The sequence below is a fragment of the Pichia kudriavzevii genome, chromosome 1 (genome assembly GCF_003054445.1).
Source record: "Pichia kudriavzevii chromosome 1, complete sequence".
Classification (NCBI taxonomy): domain Eukaryota; kingdom Fungi; phylum Ascomycota; class Pichiomycetes; order Pichiales; family Pichiaceae; genus Pichia; species Pichia kudriavzevii.
In genome coordinates this window covers 2,081,907-2,097,342 of record NC_042506.1, presented here as the reverse complement: position 1 = coordinate 2,097,342, position 15,436 = coordinate 2,081,907, and the positions used below count along the sequence as shown (strand labels likewise).

At 38.7% G+C, this 15,436-nt stretch overlaps 10 protein-coding genes across 10 annotated transcripts; 7 read left to right on the top strand and 3 right to left on the bottom strand.

The window, feature by feature from the left end:
• Nucleotides 1–583: 583 nt before the first annotated feature.
• C5L36_0A09560 (uncharacterized protein) lies at nucleotides 584–3,007 on the top strand (the record flags this gene model as incomplete). The annotated part of the gene is made up of 1 exon (XM_029463983.1): nucleotides 584–3,007. The coding sequence occupies one exon, from the start codon at nucleotides 584–586 to the stop codon at nucleotides 3,005–3,007; it is 2,424 nt and encodes an 807-aa protein (XP_029319843.1).
• A 225-nt stretch (nucleotides 3,008–3,232) lies between these two features.
• C5L36_0A09550 (uncharacterized protein) lies at nucleotides 3,233–3,934 on the top strand (the record flags this gene model as incomplete). Its single annotated transcript, XM_029463982.1, has 1 exon — nucleotides 3,233–3,934. The coding sequence occupies one exon, from the start codon at nucleotides 3,233–3,235 to the stop codon at nucleotides 3,932–3,934; it is 702 nt and encodes a 233-aa protein (XP_029319842.1).
• A 246-nt stretch (nucleotides 3,935–4,180) lies between these two features.
• C5L36_0A09540 (uncharacterized protein) lies at nucleotides 4,181–5,611 on the top strand (the record flags this gene model as incomplete). The annotated part of the gene is made up of 1 exon (XM_029463981.1): nucleotides 4,181–5,611. The coding sequence occupies one exon, from the start codon at nucleotides 4,181–4,183 to the stop codon at nucleotides 5,609–5,611; it is 1,431 nt and encodes a 476-aa protein (XP_029319841.1).
• Nucleotides 5,612–5,740: 129 nt separating this feature from the next.
• C5L36_0A09530 (uncharacterized protein) lies at nucleotides 5,741–7,741 on the bottom strand (the record flags this gene model as incomplete). Its single annotated transcript, XM_029463980.1, has 1 exon — nucleotides 5,741–7,741. One exon carries the CDS (start codon nucleotides 7,739–7,741, stop codon nucleotides 5,741–5,743), a length of 2,001 nt encoding a protein of 666 aa, XP_029319840.1.
• Nucleotides 7,742–7,971: 230 nt separating this feature from the next.
• Nucleotides 7,972–8,727, top strand: C5L36_0A09520 (uncharacterized protein; the record flags this gene model as incomplete). The annotated part of the gene is made up of 1 exon (XM_029463979.1): nucleotides 7,972–8,727. The coding sequence occupies one exon, from the start codon at nucleotides 7,972–7,974 to the stop codon at nucleotides 8,725–8,727; it is 756 nt and encodes a 251-aa protein (XP_029319839.1).
• A 230-nt stretch (nucleotides 8,728–8,957) lies between these two features.
• C5L36_0A09510 (uncharacterized protein) lies at nucleotides 8,958–9,209 on the bottom strand (the record flags this gene model as incomplete). The annotated part of the gene is made up of 1 exon (XM_029463978.1): nucleotides 8,958–9,209. The coding sequence occupies one exon, from the start codon at nucleotides 9,207–9,209 to the stop codon at nucleotides 8,958–8,960; it is 252 nt and encodes an 83-aa protein (XP_029319838.1).
• Nucleotides 9,210–9,656: 447 nt separating this feature from the next.
• On the top strand, nucleotides 9,657–11,627 carry C5L36_0A09500 (uncharacterized protein; the record flags this gene model as incomplete). Its single annotated transcript, XM_029463977.1, has 1 exon — nucleotides 9,657–11,627. One exon carries the CDS (start codon nucleotides 9,657–9,659, stop codon nucleotides 11,625–11,627), a length of 1,971 nt encoding a protein of 656 aa, XP_029319837.1.
• Nucleotides 11,628–11,929: 302 nt separating this feature from the next.
• C5L36_0A09490 (uncharacterized protein) lies at nucleotides 11,930–12,967 on the top strand (the record flags this gene model as incomplete). The annotated part of the gene is made up of 1 exon (XM_029463976.1): nucleotides 11,930–12,967. One exon carries the CDS (start codon nucleotides 11,930–11,932, stop codon nucleotides 12,965–12,967), a length of 1,038 nt encoding a protein of 345 aa, XP_029319836.1.
• A 101-nt stretch (nucleotides 12,968–13,068) lies between these two features.
• C5L36_0A09480 (uncharacterized protein) lies at nucleotides 13,069–13,743 on the bottom strand (the record flags this gene model as incomplete). Its single annotated transcript, XM_029463975.1, has 1 exon — nucleotides 13,069–13,743. One exon carries the CDS (start codon nucleotides 13,741–13,743, stop codon nucleotides 13,069–13,071), a length of 675 nt encoding a protein of 224 aa, XP_029319835.1.
• A 379-nt stretch (nucleotides 13,744–14,122) lies between these two features.
• On the top strand, nucleotides 14,123–14,812 carry C5L36_0A09470 (uncharacterized protein; the record flags this gene model as incomplete). The annotated part of the gene is made up of 1 exon (XM_029463974.1): nucleotides 14,123–14,812. The coding sequence occupies one exon, from the start codon at nucleotides 14,123–14,125 to the stop codon at nucleotides 14,810–14,812; it is 690 nt and encodes a 229-aa protein (XP_029319834.1).
• Nucleotides 14,813–15,436: the final 624 nt, after the last annotated feature.

Genomic DNA, 15,436 nt, shown 5'->3' with positions numbered 1-15,436 from the left:
TTCTTTTCTTTCTCTCGCTCTTATCGATGTGACGGCTTTCACAATCTGAGAAGTGACATTGCAATTGAGTTGAGCCGCCACCAAATAGAACGTGTCGCGTATAAAAACTGTAAATTGCATCCCTTTTTTTTTTCCTCTACATTTTCTCTTTTGGTAATATTTTTTTTTTTGCTTTGCTTTGGTTTTTTTTTTTTTTTTTTTCGTGCGAAGTGGAGGATTCCCGAATCCGCATTTGAACATGACATCACCTAGAAGTGGCAATTACGCAATCCTTCTGGTTTACTTTAGGTAAGTTGTTCTTTACAAGGACACAATTAGATACACTAGCATCTCCCCTCCCCTAAATAGGTATTCCATCACTACGGGATTTACGTTCTGCTATCCCACATCGTCGGATATAAACACGAAAGACTAGACCAGCCGTTTTATTTACTGATCTGTGAGTTTTGTATCGTTGTTGTGAGAATCTTCGCATATACAAGATCCTATTAGAATTACCACAGATAGAAATCAACAATTATATAGGAGAACTCCTTGAAGGCTTTGAATTAGATTCAAGAATAGCTTCAGTTTTCAGTCAAAGATGACCATCTCTTCTCACCTGACAAATATCAACCAGTCGAATTCGAGATCCAATCCGGATATATCGTCTGTGTTCCCAGCAAAGACTTTGGATTTCGAACATAACCCCTTTGAACAATCGTTTGCACAGAGTGATGATAACATTACAAAGGTCAATAGGTTGAGTAATGAAGATGTGTCCAAGGGGCTCGGTAAATCTTTACCGAAACCTCAGAGTGATACACATCTAGAAAACATGGCTAGGAATATCGACCAGCAAACTATGTTAAATTTCCCCCGTCACCAGGTAAATGCAGTTAAAGTTGATGAAACAAGAAACAACGACAACACTAGTGTCGTCTTCACAGAACCTTCAGGTTCTGCCCCTTCCAAAAACATTGCCCTATCAGGAGAGACCAATTTAAGTAAGCAAATGGATGATAAGAATGTACTAAAACCGCCAGCATCTACCGCCAATGGTGGATTTGTAGCTCCTGTTCTTTCGCCTGGTGGCTCTAAAAAGATTGCACAAAAGTCCCTGCCTCCCTTACCAGGAATATTATCTCCAGGGGGTAGCTCTTTGATTGCTACCCCTGGAATATGGAATTCACTTTTTCTTCAAACACCGGGAATACCACAACAGTCAAACCAAGCTCAAAACTCAAACCAACAAACCCAACAGTCTCTTCCTCAATATATCTATAATCTTCAACAACAAAGTACTCAAAACAACTCATTCAATCTATCAAATTTAGGAGCTTTATCTCCAAGTACTATAACATTGGCGCAACAGCAGCAACAAAATCAGTGTAAAGAATACCCAAACGCTCAAAAATCTTCAAGTATCCAACAAAATGGTATTGCTACTCAACAGCAAGATGCAAACACCACCCAGTCAAACCAACAACAATACCAACCAATGTCATCGTCAATGGGCCAGCAACTCAGCACCAACTCTTTACAGAATGGAATGATGGATTCAGCTCAAACTCAAAATAAGGAGGCCAACATAATACCTGCGCAACAGCAACAACAATTGTATAATTTTCTGCTTAATGCCAAATCATCCGGATTGACACCTAATGAATCATCACTACGAACGGGTCTAACTCCTGGGCCTAGTAACATGTTTCATAGTTCTCTCTATTCATATCTGGGAATACCTTCTGGCTCTTTGACCCCATCCACTGGGATTTTCAATAATGGTAACACCCCTAACAAAAAACCATTTTCAACCGGGCTGTCCGGATTTATACATACCTTACCAGTACTGGAATTGGCAAGTAACCAATCACAAGAAACTCATATGATGAATGAACAAGTAGCCAAAGCTGTAAAACACAGCAGCGGTATTTCGAATTTACAAGGCCAACCGCAACTACAACCTCAACTTCAACAGCAGCCTCAACAACAACTTCAACAGCAACTACAGCAGCAGCCCCAGCAACAACTTGAGCAACAACTACAGCAGCAGCCCCAGCAACAACTTGAGCAACAACTACAACAACAGCCTCAACAACAGCCTCAACAACAGCCTCAACAACAACTCCCAGGAAAACAGCCCAACTTTAATACCAGTGTTCAGCCTCCAGAAACAAATCCCCAATCAGTCGTGGAAGGCGGTTTAAGCGGTAAAAGCAGTCTATCTTCTTCTGTGGCCAGCACCAGCACTACAAATACATCAGCGCTTTTCAGTAAACCTGAAACTACATTTGGTAAATCGCAAATATCTGTAAATGTCCCCAATTCAACAGGTGTTTCCAAAGGATTACAACTGAAGACAGAAAGTCCTGTAAACTCATTTTTCCCGACACTAGTTGATGGTTCTGTAAAAAAGAGAAAAGATAGTGACACTAATCTATCACCAAAGCAAAAGAGAACTAAAAATATGGCTACTTCCAGCCCTGGCACAACTTCTTCCGAGAAGATTGAAATAAAGGAGAATATCAGTTCCTCCTCACAAAAGGATGTCGAGTTGCCACAAAACAAACCTAAACGGAGGAAGAACGTATCCGCTGAGGAGAAAAGGAAAAATTTCCTTGAAAGGAATCGGGTTGCTGCTTCTAAATGTAGACAGCGTAAGAAGGAAATGATAAATAATATGAAGGCCGATTTAGATAAATACAGAGCTGAAAATGAAGCCTTACGTGAGCAAGTCGGAACACTACGTGAACACGCATTGACTTTACGCACTATTTTGTTTGCTCATCGTGATTGTTCCACTTTGGGTGAGCAAGTTGGAGGAATCCAAAGCTTGAACACTGTATTGAATGCCACTAACTATGTTGCACAAATCCCTGAAGCGCACAAAGTACCGGAAAGTATAAATGCAGATGACGTTTCACAATTGCTGAATGGCTCAAGTACCAACGTTCAGGCTGCTGTTGCCGCTGCTGTTGCACACACTACAAATAAAGCCATTGAGAGACAGGATCGCCTCACCTAATTGCTCGTGCAATTTATGTCATGCAGGCACAATCCTTGCTGCCCCAGTATTATATATTATTCTTTGTAACCATACTGATTTCTGTACCTTATATGAATGTTATCATTTTCATTATCGGTTCCGCGAGTAGTTCAGGCAGTGAGGAGGTTAAATTCCATTTCAACGTCCTTTCATTAATAACAAAGAAAAGAATTTTTTAAGCCAGCAATTATATAAGCAGGTACCATGTCTTTCAAATATCTCCAAAAGGCGGGAAAGTTCCTATGTATAGGAAGGAACTACATGGCTCACATTGAAGAATTAAAGAATAGTGTTCCGACAGAACCATTTTTCTTTTTAAAGCCAAGCTCTGCTGTTTTGAAACCTGGAGAGGGACCAATCCTAGTTCCTAAAGGCGTTGTTGTCCACCATGAGGTCGAACTGGCTTGCATCATTGGTAAGAAGTTACAGAACTTGGATCCTGAAACCTTTGGCCCTAAGGATGCGCTAGAGGCAATTGATGGTTACGCTTTAGCAATTGATTTCACTGCCAGAAACATCCAAGATGCTGCTAAGAAGAAAGGTTTACCATGGACCATTGGAAAAGGTTTTGATACTTTCCTACCATTGTCTCCTTTCATTTCCAAGTCTCAAATTGAAGACCCATACGCGGTCGAGTTGAACTTGAAGGTTAATGAAGAGCACAGACAACACGATTTAACTAACTTAATGATATTCCCTATCCACAAATTCATCAGTAAGATGTCCAGTATTATGACGCTATATCCCGGTGATGTGATCTTGACAGGCACCCCTAAAGGAGTTGGTGCAGTCAATCCAGGTGATAAAGTTGAAGTTTGGTTGAAGCACAAGGACCAATTGGTTGAAGAGTCCCACATGAAATTCGACGTGGAACAGAAGCCGGGTCCATATGAGTTCAAAGGCTAGTAGCACTATGATAGAGTAGTATTTTTTATACCATATTTATTGTACATAAAAAGACTTTCGAACTTTTCAGACTAACCTGCGAATCATGGAAATTTGTTAGACTTAAAATTTTCAACATTACTTACTTGTGCGAGATTCATCAAAGTAGGAAATGGCAAATTTTATTCCATGACAGCAACAAACTACTTTCAGACCTGGACTCCCCCAGTTTGTTGACTCTTGTATTCAAGTTTGCCAGAAGAGATAATGTCTGATTCTATCGCAACACAAGGTGCTCCATCGACTGCGTCAGCTGACCAAGTCCAGCAAACAAATACAGCTAATGTCACATCTTCAGTAACTAAAGACAATAGAACCGCAGCGCATACCCACATTAAGGGATTGGGTCTCGATGAACATGGCTATGCAAAGAGGGTCGACGGAGGATTTGTTGGCCAAACTGAGGCACGTGAAGCATGTGGTATCATAGTTGATTTGATCAAAACCAAAAAGATGAGTGGAAAAGCAATGCTATTAGCAGGTGGTCCCGGTACAGGTAAAACTGCATTAGCATTGGCAGTCTCACAAGAACTAGGTCCAAAGGTTCCTTTTTGCCCTATTGTTGGATCTGAGTTGTATTCGGTAGAAGTTAAAAAGACGGAAGCTCTAATGGAAAATTTTAGAAAAGCTATAGGTTTAAGAATCAAGGAAACCAAAGAAGTTTACGAAGGTGAGATTATTGAGTTGACCCCAGAGGAAGCGGAAAATCCTCTAGGTGGTTATGGTAAAACTATCAAACATGTTTTGGTTGGTTTAAAGACATCCAAAGGTACCAAGACCTTAAAATTAGATCCATCCATTTATGAATCTATCCAAAAGGAGAAGGTTTCAGTTGGTGATGTTGTATACATTGAGGCAAATACTGGCGCAGTTAAGAGAGTTGGTAGGTCTGACGCATATGCAACAGAGTTTGATTTAGAAGCGGAAGAATACGTTCCTTTACCCAAGGGCGAAGTCCACAAAAAGAAAGAAATTGTTCAAGATATAACATTGCATGATTTGGATGTTGCGAATGCCAGACCTCAAGGTGGCCAGGACATTCTCTCGATGATGGGGCAACTTCTCAAACCAAGAAAAACCGAAATAACGGAGAAGTTGAGAAACGAAGTGAACAAGATGGTTTCTAAGTATATTGATCAAGGTGTTGCTGAGTTGGTTCCTGGCGTTTTATTTATTGATGAGGTGAACATGCTTGATATTGAATGTTTTACATATCTAAATAGAGCACTTGAATCTTCAATTGCACCAGTTGTAATCCTTGCATCCAATAGAGGTTTAACCACTGTGAGGGGGGCAGAAGATATTAAATCTCCACATGGTATCCCTCCTGATTTAATCGATAGATTACTCATCGTGAAAACAGTGGCATATAACTTTGAGGAAACTAAACAAATCATTGCAAAGAGATCCAAAACTGAGAGTATTGTATTATCTGAAGCGGCCCTAGAAAAACTTTCAGAAGTTGCAACTAAAACATCTCTGAGATATTCATTACAGTTGTTGTCTCCAGCAAATATTTTAGCTGGAATTAATGGAAGATCAGAAGTTACACCAGAAGATATTGCTGAATGTCAAGTACTATTTTTAGATGCACAGCGTAGTACAAAAGTCTTAGAAAATTCAACTGGTTACTTATAAACAATAAGTTAACCTGTCATATGTTTATATCATTTACAATTGTATACTTAAGAAATCTATGAAGAATAGCGCTGTAGTTTTCCAACCACAGAATGTGAAATTACATCTCAGCGTGTACTTTACCACTTGTTATAATGCCAATTTACCACATTCTTCAATAAAGTCCTTAGCTGTGATTATATCGGTAGAACCATAGCAAACCATTTTTGCTGCGCTCGAGCCACCAACGGAACCACTATTAACGCCCTGTTTGATATTCCATTCATTGCACCAATCCTGTAAATTAGAGTATTCAGCATAGTTACCGCCCCCAACAATGAATACCATACCTTCGCTGTAAGTTTTACGTTTTGGTTGCTTGGAATGAGCACCTCTAGTTATACTTGGATCATAATAGACGTAATCATCAGTTAGCTTTAATGAATTTGCGTTTGCTTGGTTAGGGTTCATAATAGATTCGACTATGTTTGTGACAGGTAGATTTGATTTTTCAGGTAACAAGTTTTTAATACCACTGACTAAAGAACCAAAACCTTCGGACAACTTACTTGAGCCATCGGTTAGATTTATCAACTTAGACGATAAATTTGAAAAAAGAGCACCTTTGTTTTGTATATGTGAATTGCTATTGGTATTGGAAGAAGTTGATAATTGCATTTCCGAAAGTTTAGTAAATTCCTTTACCTTCTTGATGTACTGCAAAGCAGATAAGTCGATATCTAATTTAGATAGCTGCGACTCACATGTGTCACAAAAGGACTTTGGAAGATCACACGAGAGGTATAAAATTATGTAAGTTCTTAATTTGTCAAGTGAATTATTTTCCTTTGCGTTGCTTGACAGTAATTCTAAAAACTGCTTTTGGATTTTAGGATCATTCAAATTTTGTTCAATTTCAAAAAAAGAATCCAAGTTTTTGGAATCCAACTCTTTGATCAAGTCCGATAGGACTGTCATATGTAAATCAATTATGTTTTTCCTGAAAGTTAATTCAGGTAATAATTTAATTGCATCTTGAATATGCTGAGTGTCAGTATCATCTTTTAGATCAATTTCTTGGATCGAAGAATATCCTGTCTTTGCAGTAATTTGCTTAGCATCCTCGGTATAACTATTCAATTCAGACTCAACATTTTCAACGGCATTGGGGAATGGCAATGCGGCATTCTGTTCCCAGAAAAAATCTTTTGGCTCAATATCAAATTTTTTCATTTCTATCTTTTCATTTCCATTTGAGTCTTTGATAACCTTTTCAATCTTAATGGTGTTTCTTTCTAGCTTGAAAACATCGTTGACCATGCATTGATAAATCCAAGAATGTGAAAACATTGATGTTAGATTCACATTTCTATCTAGTAAAATCAAAACAAAGTTGCCATTTGATAGACTAGAATGAATATCTGTAGCATGGGTAGATAACTTTCTGGTATTGATGACATGATCCCTCAATTTGGCATCAAGTCTTTGTGCAATTAATTCAGCCGGACCCCCTTTGTTGGCCCTAATAATTGGGATCGATCCCATCGTAAGAACGGAAGAAAAAATACCATTCGAAATTTGATCAATCTTCTCGTTTATCAATGCCTCTGTCGATGATGGACTATTGAACTGATAGTAAGTATCTTTTAGCTCTAGTGAAAATAGATTTGGTTCAGTAACGATGAAATCCAAATATTGGTCAAAAACCTGCTTAATACGGTCAGATTTCCCTGTTAGGGCAACTTTTTTAGCAAATTCCTCTAATAAAGACCTACTCAAACTAGAGGTAAAGTTGATGTAAAATTGGTAATATTGATCATTTTCTATATCCTTAATGATAGTGGCCACATTTTCAGGTGTTGGTTCAACAAAATAAATCACAGGAACATCTTCGAGCTGAGCTCTACGCTTGTCAATCATCGCATGCATTGTAATCCCATATTCTAATAAATCGTTCACCCTTAACACAGAAGATACAATAGATGTCGACTTTTTATCAAGGATTAGAACTTTCCAAATTAAATCAGACTCTGTAGTTTGTGTTGTTGACTCAACCAATCCTGTTTCAATTTCGGTATTCAAATGGAGCATCTTTTTGAGGTTCGAGATTTGCCTAGACCTCAGGCTCTGGGCAGAGCTAATCAGTGACATATTCTGTTTTGTAGACTTGCTGCTGCAACTTTGAGCCTTCAAAGTGCAACAATCAACTAAAACACTTCAAGTTGACATGAATCTGCGTTTCTTCTCATTTCAAAACAAGCGAGCACGTCCTTTTTTTAGATTTTTCTTTTTGCAACTCAACACCAAGAGAATTAAATAATTTAAATTCTCCGTGTATTTTTCATCAGGTACCTAGTATAGGACAAGTATCTCGACTACGTATGAAGAGAGTTAGTGAAACTGAAAATAAGAATATTTCTAAAATTCCTAAAACACGACAGAATACCGCTTATTCGACTAGTAATAGCGGTTTTGGAACTGATCCCGGCTATTTTGATAAACTTTCCGAATCAATCGACATAAAGGAAATGCTTGGTTTGACGATAAGAGAGGGCAAAGTTTTCAATAATGAAGGGCAGTATGTACTTTACATTGTGGCCAATAAGAACATGAAAATCAGCAAGAAGCTGGATCTGATTTTGGAATACCTACAACGAGATGAAGATGACGGTAAAGAAATAATAATTGTGTCTGTGGGTGATTCATACCAAAAATCTATCACCGTAATAGAGATACTAAAACAGAAGATAAAACAAAAACAAAAGGGGAGAGCCGGCGCTTTTCGAAACGATGCAATTGCGATTTTACCCAGAAGTGAATCATTGGTGATAAAAGGCGAGACCGTGCGTGAAGATAAACTACCATTTAATTATAGCCAACTAAACTTTTTGGATTTCAAAATCCAGGAGAGGGAATTTGGAGACAAGGCTAGGATGGACAGCAATGGAGAGGTTTATCGAGAAAATGACCTATATGATAGAGGGACAATCGATAGTGTATTAAAAGTGGACAAACCTGTTAAACAACCGGTAATTTACACCTACATGCTGTTCCATAGGGAGCAGGTTACCCCCATGAGGTACGTAAAGAAAATCAGTTTCTTATTATCGAATGGGTGGAGTGAGCAAACACAGTGAAGTGAAGGATTAATACTTCTATAATAAAGAATTAATCATATAAATAGGTGAATTATATAGTCGTAATTATGATAATAATAATCAAAAAGAATAAAACCAAAAGACTATTTATATATAACGATGGTATGAGTGGTTGCAATTAACCAAACTGAATAAGGTTAAAATAAAGAAATGAAACAATGGGTTTTTTTTTAGGAATAAGAATAATAAATATAGTTTAAATTGCAAACTTATTTGAATCTTTCAATAGATAAATCACCTGGGAAAGTGCCGTTTTCTCTTTGTTCATCCCATGTTTCAACCCAGTCACTTGGACAAAGGGATTGGAAAGTTTGCCAGAAAACCTTACATGGTGCAAAATCTTCACCCTTAATAGCAACACACTTGTGGTAATCTAGGTATGATTGGAAACAGTGCTTGGTTTGGTTTTGCTGTGGGAATCTAGCATCGAAACCTGGGGTTTGTAACTTGTAGTCAGCCATTATGTGTATTGTGGATTGATTTGTAGGTGTATTATGGGGTCTATCAAAGGAAAAACCGTGTAGTTGATATACAGTGTCTTGATGAAGCCATGTCTAGAAATTCATGAAAACTGGAAAATCAGCTGCTTCTCTGAGGGGGAAACGAGACGCGCGCCTGATTGGCCAGCCCCAACCCTTGAGAGAATGCAATTGACCTGCGCGGGAACACACTGATTGTTTTTTTTTTTTTTTCTCGACGGGTCGCTGGAGATTAAAATTTAAACTTTAAAAAGAAAATAAAAGCGAAAATGAAAACATTTCGTCCATTTATATTTGCTGAGCCTTTTTCAATTTTTCAGTCTTCCATGAATACTAGAGAAGGAAAAACTCATTTCAAATGGTCAACTAGACAAAGTGCAAGAAGGTAAAGTACGTAAAGGTTGCACCAGCGTTCATACAAAGAAAAACATGGCTTCCCGTTTGAGTGCCTTTGCTGCTCTTAACAATTCAGACTCAGAGTCGGAGACAGAACACCAGATTTCCTCCCCAACTGGATTGAAGGAAACACTGAACACCAATTCGGAATCATGTAGAGATTCCAATCCAGACATCGATTTTGCTGAGAGTGGTGGCATGAAGATAGACTTGGGCTTGAATACAGGTACGAGGTATGCTTTATCAGGCAATGACTGTGCTGAAATTATCACTACTTCGAACTTTTCTTTACTTCCAGGTATCAACGTGTGTTATTACGATAATCATCAGATTCTGGGATTACAGACTGGGGATCGGTTGGTGATGAAAGGCCAATATCAAATTGAAGTTCTTCACGGATTTGCAGAAATCGACTGCTACATATTATATCCTGGAGAATGCATAACAATCAGGGCAACAAATATCACGTCCCTCCCCTGTGTTACTACGTCCAATTCTCAGAATTTGAAAGCTACGCAACCCTTCAGTAAACCATTCTCAGCCATAATCAAGCTGAAAAATGTGAATGACAATCTTGATTCATTGAGTCGTTTCTATCCGCATCTGAGAAACTTTTACCACACGGACAATTCTGTTGATGAGTCCAAGTATAATAAATTCAGATATACATTCACCCACATGACCAAGCCCGAATCTAACAACTTTGGTACTTCGATACCAACGTCTTGGAAGTCTGCGTTTTCCAATATTACAGGAGATACAATGAAAAATAAAGGCAACCAGACGATTCTTATTATTGGTAATAAGAACACCGGCAAATCCTCGTTTTTGAAACTCTTATACAACACTCTTCTCTCCCAAAGTAGTCTGCTAAAAGAAGATAAAATTTTTCGGATATTGGACATAGATCCCGGTCAGCCTGAATTATGCTTACCTGGTTGCATTTCATTGAGTGAATTGAAATCACCACTATTAGGGACGCTGGAACCTTTCAAATTAGCCAAGACATCCGAGATTGTGAAATTTATAGGATTTAATTCTCCAGATGTTCAGCCTTTAAATTACTTCCACCAGTTGAATTCATTAATAGAGCAGATAGAAAAACAATCTTTTGGCAAGAATATCGTTACTTTCATTAACTCTCCAGGTTGGGTGAAAGGTTTTGGTGCTGAAGTTATCTCACATATTGTGTCCTCCATACACATAAGCCATTTAATCCAACTTTCAGATCAATCAAGGGACTTGGATATATTGAGAGAAACAAATTGGGACAAAAACACAAGTATTATAAAACTGACGTCCATAAATGGATCCAATATGCCTTCAAATCCGTATTCACCATCGGTAATTAAGAATTTTAAATTAATAACTTATATGCATTACAATAGGGAAACTAACAATTATGATTTCAACCCGTTAATTTTAAAGCCCCCATTTCGAATCCCATATACTCCTTCTAATAAGAGGATAGACCAGTTACTAGACTTCAAAGGTGTCATGGGCATATCAATTTACGATTCGTTGGGATTGCTGCCAGACGATGTTCCCAATGCACTGGAAGCACAATATGTATCATTGATTACTGTTGCTAAATCTGAAATAAGGGCAAAACTTCAAGCTTTGAATAACCATAGCCGATTTATGTCAACTTCTGTTCCAAATATTATCGACGAATCTGTCATTCAAAGCCTGGATTCAAATTTCCATGGACTGGCGATTATACACTCTGTGGATAAAAAGAATAAGTTATTCAACATTTATACGCAGGCTGATACAACAACGATATCTGAACTAGTTATTCAGAAGGACCAAGTTCTAATCATGGTCAAGGGAAGACAGGCTGTACCGTTAGAGGAAATGTATAGCATTTCAATCACTAAAGAAGAGGCACAATATTGGGACAGTTTTGGTTTTCGGTGCTTACCTTACATCAGCCCAACTCTCAGTAATGAAGGTGTGGGCGGAAAGCCTGTCAGTATTCGAAGAAACATTCAGCGAAGGTGATCATCATGGTTTATAGGCCAATCCATAGACGCAGGCCATGCGTAGCCTTGTATAATATAATCGCACAAATAGCACTTTGCCATATTGCAATCTTAGAGACTCCTAAATTTGTCCCAGAATAACGTAAAAAATGAGAAAAACATGTCTCTTGAAAAAGAACTGCGAAAAACAAACTTTTTTTTTTAGTCATCCCTCCATTTTCGGGGTTAGCGTGATTTAATAGTGATTTTGCAATGATAACAGCTCTTTCCATTTGGCTTCTGTAAGAGGTCTTCTTGTTTAACATCTAATACTAGACAGAGATGGTACACATTGCAGAATATCTTCCAGGCTTGGAAACAGACATTTCTTCTGTTTTGCAAGGTGGTTACAACAATCCATTATTGAGGGCATGGCAACATGAAAGACAGCTTCAAAAGAACATGTTTATTTTCCCACTGTTCATATCTGATGACCCAAATGACGAGACCCCCATCCCTTCTTTGCCCAACATTAGTAGATTTGGTGTTAATAAGCTGATTCCATATATCGATGGCTTAGTTAAAAAAGGGTTGAGATCGGTCATCTTGTTTGGTGTTCTTACAGACGATAGCGCAAAGGATTATCAAGGAACTCCAGCAGATGATCCAGATGGACCTATAATTCAAGCTATAAAGGCATTAAAGAAAAACTTTCCATCTCTTTATGTTATGTGTGACGTTTGTTTGTGTGAGTATACCGACCATGGCCATTGTGGTGTTCTTTACGAGGATGGTACAATCAACACTGAACTTTCAGTCAGGAGGATTGCAGCTGTTGCCGTCAACTATGCAAAGGCAGGTGCAGATTCTATTGCACCGTCCGATATGATTGATGGCAGAATCAAGGCAATCAAAAGAGGTTTAATCAACGCAGGCTTAGCCCATAAGGTTTTCCTGATGTCTTATGCTGCCAAATTCAGTGGTGCACTTTATGGACCTTTCAGGGATGCCGCAGGGTCATGTCCATCTCATGGTGACAGAAAGTGTTACCAGTTGCCCTCTGGAGGTGCAGGTTTAGCCAGAAGAGCCCTAATCAGAGATATGAACGAGGGTACCGATGGTGTCATTGTTAAACCATCGACTTTTTACTTGGATATTGTTAAAGATGCTGCTGTTATTTGTAAAGATTATCCTATTTGTTGCTACCATGTCAGTGGTGAATATGCAATGTTACACGCAGCTGCCGAAAAGGGCATTGCCAGCTTGAAAGAATTAGCATTTGAGGCACATCACGGTTTCCTAAGAGCAGGTGCTAGATTAATGATTTCTTATCTTACTCCGGAATTTTTGGAATGGTTAGACGAACCAATCAACTTGTAGTGATCCCATCAGAAACTTGTAAATACATACATACATACATACATACATATATATATATATATATATATATATATATTGCAAAAGTCAGCAATACGTGGTGGTCATATAGCGTATCCTGCAGTTCTAAACTCCTCATTGTTGACATCCTTAGCGGGTATATCTCCATTTGATTGTGGCTGTTGCTTAGGAACTTGAGGAAGCGATTCTAGCTTATGCTTCCTCTCAACGTCTTCAACGGTTGGCCTATTTTCATCCACTACTACTACATTTGGTGGTATTGCACCCATTTCAATTTCTAGCTGCTTCAACTCGTCTTCAACTTCATCTTCTTCGCCATTGGTCAATAGAGAACCGAGTCTCTCACTTAGCTCGTTTTGGTAATGTATACCTTCTGAAGTTTCGTCGAGTATTTTCTCAACTTTCTCAAGACTCATTTCCTTGTTGATCTCCTTCAGTACCTTATTACCTTGTTCCAACCCATACAAGACATCCTTTTCAATAAGTTTGAATTCAATTGTGTCTATGAGTTCTTCAAGCGTATCGCTTTGTCTCTCAAGGTTGTTTAGCAACGACTGCTGCCTCTTCTTCTTCCGTAGCGCCAACTTTGCCCTCTCAATGTGGTTCGATTTGATGCATTCTCTTGCTATTTCGGTTTCTCGATCAATGACTTTCTGTAATTGTTGTCTAGATTTGCTTAATCGATCACGCTGGATCTTAAGATTTAGAATTGCCTTGTCATGAGAAGTAATTTTCGGATTCGAGGCTGTGTTCCCCATACTGCCTGCTCTTTTTTATTACCTTCCAGTAAATAAAGAGGACAAAAACAGCAGCTTCAGACTCCTAAATCGGATTCCCTGCACATCGACCCTGCTTGTACATTTCTCTTGTTTATAATCACATTCTATTTGGGCTGTCCAGGAGCATCTCGCCTACTGGTTTTTCTTCTTCCTTCCTCATCGGGAACAAATAAAAGTTGGAAAATTTGTTTTACTCAATTTTACCCTTTTTTACAATATTTTTCTCACAGAAACGGCAAAGAAAAAAATAAAAAGTTACTGAAAAACTGCCATTTGGAGAAATATATATATATATATATATATTATTTCTCTTTGGCAGAACGGATCAATTCCAAGGGTACATTTAGAGTAAATACACATGGATTCGGAGAAATATCTCATATCGTACGGATGGAAGAAGGGTGAGCCGTTACAGAAGGGTGGGATCAAGAAACCCATACTAGTATCACATAAATTTGATTTAAAGGGAGTTGGACACCAAGCAAAGGACACCATTACGTGGTGGGAGACAGCGTTTGACGGGAAGTTGAAGTCGTTGAATGTGAATGAGAGTGGCGGGTTCAAGAGCGACCAGAGGCGGATGGAGGAGCTTGAAAGAGAGGAACGCAAAAAGAAGAGTCCGTTGTACCAGATGTTTGTCAAGGGGGAGACGTTGGTAGGTACTGTTGATGGCAGTGGGAGACGGGAGGTTGTGCCGAATGGGAGGAAGAGACAGATGAGAGAGGAGGTTAATGTTGAGAGTGAACAACTAGTGTTTTTCCTTAGTGATTCTGAGGACGGGTTTGATGGCGAGCGTCGTAAAGACAGCCAAAAGAGGGCCAAGAAGGATAGAAAGGATAAAGAAGATAAAAAGACGAAAAAGGAAAAGACGAACAAGGAAAAGACGAAAAAGGAAAAGACGAAAAAGGAAAAGACGAAAAAGGAAAAGACGAAGAAGGAAAGGAAGGAAAAGAGGACGAAAAAGCACACCAGAGATAAGAAAGACAAAACTGACAAGAAAGAGAAATACAGTACAACGGTAACGGCAATGGCAACAGCATGTACATGAGTGAATGAGTAGTATCAACAACATATACAACATCAACACCTGGAAAAGATAGCAAGAACTCCAAGAATTCTATTTTTTCCCTTCTCTGCTAAATGTCGAGCCCCCTTCCCTATTTTAACGGCTCTAAGCCGCACATGTAATAAATAGACGCCAGTAAAATGCCGCACAGTAACGGACAAGAGAATAAATGGAAAAACAGGAAAAAAAAAAAATGTGTAGAAACAAAGAATGCGAAAAAAAAACAAACACTGTAAACGTTAAAGAGGAAAAAACAAAAGAAGCGAGAGGAGACGAGAAAATCGTACGAGAGCAATGCTCCCCATGCAGAATGGCAGCAGGTATTGAGAGACACGAATTTCTCATATTGTGGCCTGTTATTCTATTCTAGATACCTGGTAGAGGAAGGGGTCCTCTCAATGTATGCATTTCCAACCATCTTCCTCTGCCGTTGGAAACACGTGTGGTCCTATCTTGTCTCCTTTCCTCTTGTTTCCCTTCTCCTCTTCTTCTCTTATCTCTTTGATTGTTTCTAGTCATAGAGTACATTGTAGAAAGTGTAGCGCATCCCCCCTTCTTAGTTGCCAAGTTGACACTTTAACAAATTAAAGGAAGCACAGAGACCTT